The 8,447-nt window shown below is 39.0% G+C and overlaps 1 protein-coding gene across 1 annotated transcript; it reads right to left on the bottom strand.

Moving 5' to 3' along the window:
- Positions 1-4,469: 4,469 nt before the first annotated feature.
- Positions 4,470-8,369, bottom strand: LOC143555824 (uncharacterized). Its single transcript, XM_077045309.1, has 2 exons — positions 5,234-8,369; positions 4,470-4,807 (listed from the first exon to the last, which is right to left on the bottom strand). The coding sequence occupies exons 1-2, from the start codon at positions 8,367-8,369 to the stop codon at positions 4,470-4,472; spliced, it is 3,474 nt and encodes a 1,157-aa protein (XP_076901424.1).
- Positions 8,370-8,447: the final 78 nt, after the last annotated feature.

The raw sequence follows: 8,447 nt of genomic DNA, 5'->3' as shown, positions 1-8,447 counted from the left end.
GGAAATTTTGGTAATTTATTGCATAAACCCCGTGTGTTGATTAATTAGTTTTGTATTGATTGATCGGTGCATTGTTTGATTCTAGACTTTGTGTTTAGGGTTTGTTTGCGGTAGGTACCACCGTAGGGTTTTGTTGCATGATTTATTGGATTAATTACAGCGGTTAGACACCTTCTTTGAGACCGAGAGGTGATAGGAAGTAGGGTCGTCTCATTGCCTTTGCATGCTAGAATAGGGATTGCGCGAGAGCGAGTTCGTTTCTTGTCAGGTTTAGGTGTTTTGAGCGACTAGATGATCTATTTTGGTTTAAGTTGAATTGTTCCTCTATCCTTGGTTGTGTAGTATTCATTACCATTAGGGTCGAGTGTTGGTGAGACCGAGAGGTGATCCTTCATTAGAACACGTTAGCAATTATTTCCCGGTTTGGTCGTTTTAGCCGATTTTGAGTAGTTTAGGCTTGTTGAGTGAGACCGAGAGGTAATCCAGTGAGCCCGAGCGATCCTTAGTCGTGTCATCTTTAGGGACCGGTGTCTTGAAGTCATTCAATCCATTAGCTTGTTAGACCTACAATTTGATTCAGACCTAGGTAGACGTTTTTCTCCATCCTAAGTTAACACAGTTAGTTTTCCGTTAAGTTTTCTATTTTTGGTAAGTTTTGTTAGTTAATCCAGTTAGTTCAGTTAAGTTAAAATAAATCAAAAATCAATATAATATTATTTTAAGGTAGGTCTTGTCTAGGGTTAGTGATCTTTAGCGTTCTAACGTGTCCACGTGTTCGATACTCGGACTTCCTAAGTCTATACTACTTGCGATCGGTACACTTGCCGGTTGTGTGTGGTTTTAGGATTTTTGTTTTAATATTAAAGCTTAGTGGTGAGGGTCATTATTATAGGGTTATTAGACACACATCACTTATACCACTCTGTTGGGAAAAACGACCACCTAGCCACGAACGGTAACCAAAAATTGCGGAATTAATCTTCGTGTGGCTAAACTTTTTCCCGACCCGAATGAACCAATGAGGATGCAAACAAAATAGGGTAATTTAAAAGTAACAAGGGACACAAAAATTTTAGCGTGGAAAACCTCTCAAGACGAGAGTAAAAACCACAGGACTACAAGAGCCGCTTCAAATCCACTATTACCAATAATGAGTGTTGGTGCATTTTGTGACCGTCGCTATGCAATTCTGACCAGCGGAACGCCACAGGCGAAGTTAGCACAACTTCGCCTACTGAAGCCCAGGCCCGAGAATGTTTTATATATATATACGTGTGTCTTGTTTAGGTTTAGCAATCCAGAAATTAGTGTGTGTTTTGAGCAGTTTGTTTGTTTAGAGAGAGTAAGAGACAAGGAGAGTCGTGTGAGACGACCCGAGGTAGAGCTCACCTCGGGTCAGTCGTGTTTTCTGTTTGGTTACGGTATGTAACGTGTTTTGATTATTATATAAGAATCTGCAGATTTGATTATCCCGTTCTTGTATTTGTTCGTGTATTTGTTCGTGTACGTGTTTGTGTTCTTCATCTTTACACCAATAAACGAGTCTATGAGGATTCCGCACTCCTAGACCTCGTGCGGATCTCGTATCGATCGGCGACGCCCCGGGGGGACCTACATGTGGTATCAGAGCCTTAGGCTCTTATGCTATGGTTCGAGATCTGCGTTTTGGTGTTTCTGGCACGTTTCTTATCGTTTCTGGCCGATCAGCGCCGCAGGCGAAGTTGCCGTCACTGTTCGTAGGGTTTCGGCGATGTTATTGGCCAGGCGAAGTTAGCAGCCAAGCGAAGTTATGGCCAGGCGAAGTTATTGAGGGGCGAAGTTGACTTTTAGGCGAAGTTAACGAGAGAAAAAAAAAAGAGTATTTTGGTGTTTTCGTCTGTATGGCCCGGTGTACACGATTATTGTGAAACCGAAGATGTTGTTCCGTCAACGAGTGAAACTTGTTATCTCTGGGTCTTACATGTGAACAAATACGTGTCAACTCTGGATATGGAGTTGAGTTTGTGAATGGGATATTGATTGAAACTGGATATTGACACATATTTGGGTGTTTGTGGGCAATGAAATTGTTGTTGTTCGAGGTTGACCAACTGAAGAAAGTCAAATTGAACTGAAGGTTTTTGTCATTACTGGATTGCGGTCAGAGCCTATTATTTATGTTATTTTCAATGCGTTCGAGAATTGGATCCTGAAACGTGATGCTTATTTATTAGAGTGAAAATTCTGGAACAAGTTGGATTTAATCGGGAACTAAAGTGTTTATGTTCTTGATCGTTATCCCTGGTGATTGAAGATGCTTCGGATTAATTAATGGTCATGTGTTATATTCTGTCAATGTGGTTTTGTGATGAAATTGATCACTTGATGTTGAGTAGTTGAAGATTAAACCTTATCGTATGCCGACGAGTTGGTGAAGTTGTGGAGGAAGCCCAACTTCACGTGTTGGTGAAGTCAGATGGACTCACGTGATTGGTTGAGATGATCTATTGGCACGAAGATGCATGCATTTCAAAGACCTCAATCGTTATAGTCGGAGAAGCTTACACTGAAGGGAATATCTGATATGGAAGACGCTGGGTGATTGGTAGATTTGTGAAGCTACATGACAGATTCAGACACGGTTGGTTGACTGCAAACAGAAGATCATCAGTTAAGAGGGGGACTGTTGGTGCATGTCGTGTAACAGATGATCTTTTGTGTTTGTTAGAATTGAGAGCAACGGTCAAAGGGGAGATTGTTGGTGCATTTTGTGACCGTCGCTATGCAATTCTGACCAGCGGAACGCCACAGGCGAAGTTAGCACAACTTCGCATTGGCGAATTTAGAACAACTTCGCCATAGGCGAAGTTAGCACAACTTCGCCTACTGAAGCCCAGGCCCGAGAATGTTTTATATATATATACGTGTGTCTTGTTTAGGTTTAGCAATCCAGAAATTAGTGTGTGTTTTGAGCAGTTTGTTTGTTTAGAGAGAGTAAGAGACAAGAAGAGTCGTGTGAGACGACCCGAGGTAGAGCTCACCTCGGGTCAGTCGTGTTTTCTGTTTGGTTACGGTATGTAACGTGTTTTGATTATTATATAAGAATCTGCAGATTTGATTATCCCGTTCTTGTATTTGTTCTTGTATTTGTTCGTGTATTTGTTCGTGTACGTGTTTGTGTTCTTCATCTTTACACCAATAAACGAGTCTATGAGGATTCCACACTCCTAGACCTCGTGCGGATCTCGTATCGATCGGCGACGCCCCGGGGGGACCTACAATGAGCAATACAAAGTCTTCTCTAAGTAAAACTAGAGGCATACACAAATCATCATATACTTGGTACAAACAATCTTCAAGTATATGAAATTAAATATAAAAGAGTAAACGAATAAGAATCACCAACGAGAAAATAAATCGATCTCTGGAACGTCTCTTGTCTTCACCAAACACCAAAAGAAAAGAAGCACAAACTATTGTCTTCGTCTGTTGTTCTTCTTCAATGGAAGGGAACTTAAAAAAATTCTCACAATTCTTTTTGCATGTGTCGGTCAAATAATACACACCACAAAAAAAAACCTCAACATAATATACTTGTTTGTTTGTTTGTTTGATGTTTACGTTTTATGGTTAGGGTTCAAAGCCCATCAAGATCACATAGGCCCGATGCTCCACCCAAAAATCAAAAAAACACCAAATGTGATTTGGTGTACTCAGTGCACGTTGAAGGAGTAAACATATCTTAAAGAAAAGAAAAGAAAAAGAAAAGTTGTAGCTCATTATTATTATTATTATTATTATTATTATCAAACCGTTCTACCTATAAACTGGGCGGTCCCATGACCAACCCAAGTTGTGCGGTTTGGTATAATGTTTCCCAAAACAACAGGTAACCGTTATAATCACCGTCTTCTAGAATTCTCCGCCTATTTCTCAACCCCTATCTCCAAATTAATTAATTGTCAACTGCCTGCAGGTAACGTTTTATATTTCATTTTCCCCAATTTCTCAAACCTAATAATTTCTCTTGTGACTTCGATCAACTCACATTCTTCTCATGTGCTTTGATTAGTATATGATTACAATTCGGCTTATATAAGTTGTTTCTGCTTTGTTAGATGTTGATCATGTTTTAAATTCTTCATAATTTCCTTCAACTAACCCTTTATGAATCAGTTGATCATGAGAAGTTACTTACTAGAGAGCTAGTATATATATGCCTGCTACTTTCATGATTACTCAGCTTGTTGATTAGTAGACAGACAGTTGTTCTTTTCATTGCGGTAATTTGATACGAGTTTTTTTTTTTTTTTTTAAGTTATAAGAACATCATACATTTTTCTTATTCCAAGACAAATATAAGAACTGAAAGAGAGGGTATATATAAACAAAGACTTAAATTGTAATAATACTCTCTATGCCATAAACTCATTTGGATATATAAAGATGAGTCGTTACTGGTTTTAAATGTTATAATCTGTAACTCTTAACTACACCTTCTTGCTGATCTTTGTAAGTGAAGATAAGATCTCGTTCATGTCCGGTCGATCGTCTGGCTCAGCTCGAGTGCAGGATAAAGCCAACTGAAGAATCTCTTCCATAACACCGTGTTTTGTGGAGAACTCAGAAGCCAAATCAGGATCCACCATCTCAATCACCTCATTCGTTCCTTTTGAAAGCGCTTGTTCTACCAACTGTGGCAAAGTCATTTGGATTCCGTCCTCTTCGGTGAGTCCTGTTGGTCTTTTTCTAGTGATGAACTCCATTATTATCACTCCAAAGCTATATACATCCACTTTTGTTGTCACTTTTCTCATGTATGCAAACTCTGTTAGAATACATTAATGCATTAGTGTCACTTTTTAGGTCAAATATATATAGGGGTTCAAACGAGCTGAGCTGCTCGCGAACTACTCGAGATTTGGCTCGTTTAAGGTTTTTTTCATAATATTTAAAAATAATTAAAAAGTTATATAAGTTAATTAACAAATAATAAAAGAACCGAATTCGAGCTTGAAAAAATAACTCACGAACAAAGCTCGATCTTTATAAAAAGAACTTGAAACAAGCCGAGCTCAAGCTCTCGTAAGTCAAAAACAAGCCGAGCTCGAGCGTAGTCGATCTAGGGCCCGGCTTGTTTAAACCCCAAGTCAGCTAGTCAATATTATCTAAACATCAAAATTCATATCTATATTGCTAGAAGTTCATTAACTCTAATTTGAAAGATTGAAAGAAAGGGTTGGTGATGCATTACCTGGTGCCAAGTAGCCAATGGTGCCTTGAAATGCTGATGCAGAAGAAATACTGCTTCCATCCTGCTGATGAACTCCCAGAATCCGAGCCGTCCCGAAGTCGCTAACGTGAGCATCCCATTTTTCATCCAGAAGAATGTTTGAAGGTTTTAAATCACAGTGAACTATAGGGAAATCATATCCGGAATGTAAATAAACAAGTCCTCTAGAAACTGAAACCAAAACGTCAACTCTCTCCGAAAGATCCCAACTTGATCGATCAATCTGAGAATCATGTATAGCTCTATCTAGATTACCATTTTCCATATATTCAAGAACCAAAGCCTTTAGTTTCCCACTCTCCCATGCATAACCAATCACTTTCACTAGATTTCTATGCCTCAATTTTGCTAACGTCTTCATTTCTTTATTAAAGCTCTTATCAGATTCTGATGAGAACTCTGTGAAATTCAAATTCTTCACTGCTATCACCCTTCCATCTGCTAGTGTACCCTTGTACACTGTGCTTAAACTGCTTGTACCCAGAATATTACTTTCGCTAAATCCATCAGTAGCTTCTTCGAGTTCTTTTCTATCAAATCTCTTGAGGGTGAGACCTTGGATGTATTTTGGTTCTTGGTTCTCAGATTCTTTATTTTTTGGTTTCCTAACATGGCGATAGCATAAAACCCCCAAAAATAATACAAGAAGCAAAGCTAGAGATCCAAGTATTGCAAGAATCAAAACGACCTTTCTGGATATTTGATGTGAATCATCCGATTTAGTTGAGAAGGCACATGATTCGGTGTCGTTGGTTACACACAACGAAGGATTTCCAAGTAATCCGACCGCACTAGAGTTTTTAAATATACCCTTATCAGGAACACCTCCTTCAAGGTGATTGAACGAGAGATTGAGGTGTTTTAATGCCAAACTGTTGGCAAAATTTTCAGGAATTGTGCCATTGAATTTGTTTTGTGAAAGATCAAGTGAAGTAAGAAGTGTGAGATTCGCTATGCTTTCTGGGATCTCTCCTTCCAACTGATTTCTTGAGAAGTTTAGGTAGGAAAGAACGCCAAGAGTAGGGAATATGGCGTCGGAGACAGTACCAGAAAGTCGGTTTCCTGATAAGTCAAGAGTCTGTAGGTTTCTGCAGTTCTGAATTGCTACGGGAATGCCTCCTGAAAGATTATTGTTTGAGATATCAATGGCTTGCACCATCTCCATCCTCCCAAACTCACTTGGGATATTTCCTGTTAGGAAATTGTTTGAGAAATTGAGATAAATCTGCATATTCTTCATACTAGCAATCACTGGCCCTGAAATAGATCCAGTGAGAAAGTTGTGTGATAGGTCTATCCACATCAACCGATTCAATTTTGTCATACTGTCCCCAATTGACCCTTTAAACCTGTTTCCACTAAGATTCAATTGAGAGAGACTCTCAAGCTTTGAAACATGATTCAGAATTGAACCAACAAATCTGTTGTTCATCAAGAAGAGTTGAATCAGTTGTTTAAGCTCAAAGAGTTTTTCAGGAATCTGACCTTCTAGATTATTATCACCGACTGAAAGGCTTTGAAGCAAAGAAAGTTTTGTGAGTTCTACTGGAATGGTGCCTGAAAATTGGTTTTGCCCGAGATTTAACGTCATCAAACTAGTTAAGTTTCCAATTTCTTGTGGGATTGGCCCGAAAAAGGAATTACCCTGAATTTGCAGAGCTTGGAGATTATAAAGTTTTCCAATTCCCGGTTTCAACGTCCCTGTTAGATTGTTATTACCTATAGTTAATAGCACAAGACTTGAACAGTTGAAGAGACCATCCGGGATTTCACCAGTAAGCTTGTTCCGATGAAGGGTCAGTGATTGCAATGATTGGAGTGAAGAAATTTCAGAAGAAACATTCCCTGTTAGCTCATTGTCCGAGAGTCGCAAAACAGTTAATGCTTTCAACTTAAACAAAGAGCTTGGGATTGTGGAATTCAGTGTATTATTGTATAACCGCAAAAACTGCAATTCCTGAAGATTTCCGATCTCATCAGGAATACTTCCAGTGAGCTTGTTGTTGTATAGACTCAGAAAAGAGAGATTTTTGCAATTACCAATTTCGATTGGTATATTTCCGGAGATAGAATTTTCATGCAACTCAAGATCTTGTAATCTTGACAAATTCCCAATCTCTCTAGGAATGATACCCGAAAGTTGGTTTTGGCCGACATTAAGAGCTTGTAGCTCTTTCAAATCACCAATCGAAGGCGGAATCTCTCCAGAGAGTGAATTTTCATACAAAACAAGTTGTTGCAAACATGATAGGTTTCCAATCTCTTTAGGAATGATACCAGATATCTTGTTTTGATACAAGCCAAGCACTTGTAATTCTTTCAATCTACCAACCGAAGGAGGAATAGAACCTTCTAAACTGTTATTATAAGCTGAAAGATACCACAGATTAACCAAATCACCGATGCTATCTGGAATTGTACCGGTAAGCATGTTGGAATCTAGACTAAGCACTTGTAATTCTTTCAATTTACCAACCGATGTTGGAATTGAACCTTCCAAAAGGTTACTAAAAGCTCCAAGAAACTGAAGATTGACTAAATCACCAATTCTATCTGGAATTGTACCATTAAACTTGTTGGTATCTAGATGAAGTTCTACCAAAGAAGTGCAGTTACACAAGCTATCTGGGATGATTCCCGTGATGAAATTGATTCCCACGTCTAGCATCTGCAGATTCCGGAGTCTCCCGAGTTCGGATGGCATCGGGCCAGAGAGGGAATTGGCATACAGAACAAGTGAAATAAGCTGTGTGCAGTATCCCAACTGGAATGGAATGCTGCCGGTGAATGAGTTATTAGATAAATCAAGAAGTTGAAGGCTGGAAAGGTTTCCAAGAAAGGGAGAGATTTGGCCTTTGAGGTATGTTTGTTGAATGGAAATCGAAACGACACGTTTGGTGATATTATGGCATTGGATTCCAGTCCAGTTGCAATGGTGGTTGGAACTGGAATCCCAATCCAGGAGTGCACCAGTCGGGTCATCTGTGATTGAATTCTTGAAATGTTTTAGAACATCTGCTTCATCTTCTAATGCAGACTCTGCAAATGCAACTGAAAGTAGCAGGAAAGGTAAAAGTATAAAGCTTTTGAAAGCCATTGAAGTGGTGATGATTTTATGAGCTAGAAGCTGGTCTATATATTGTAGAATTAAGAGTCAAACTAGAATGAATTTTGT

The sequence above is a fragment of the Bidens hawaiensis genome, unplaced genomic scaffold, assembly GCF_021521415.1.
Source record: "Bidens hawaiensis isolate Kalapana, Puna unplaced genomic scaffold, B.hawaiensis_p1.1 tig00018320_1, whole genome shotgun sequence".
NCBI lineage: Eukaryota > Viridiplantae > Streptophyta > Magnoliopsida > Asterales > Asteraceae > Bidens > Bidens hawaiensis.
The sequence above is the reverse complement of the archived record's forward strand: the minus strand, read 5'-3'. Positions and strand labels throughout refer to the sequence as shown.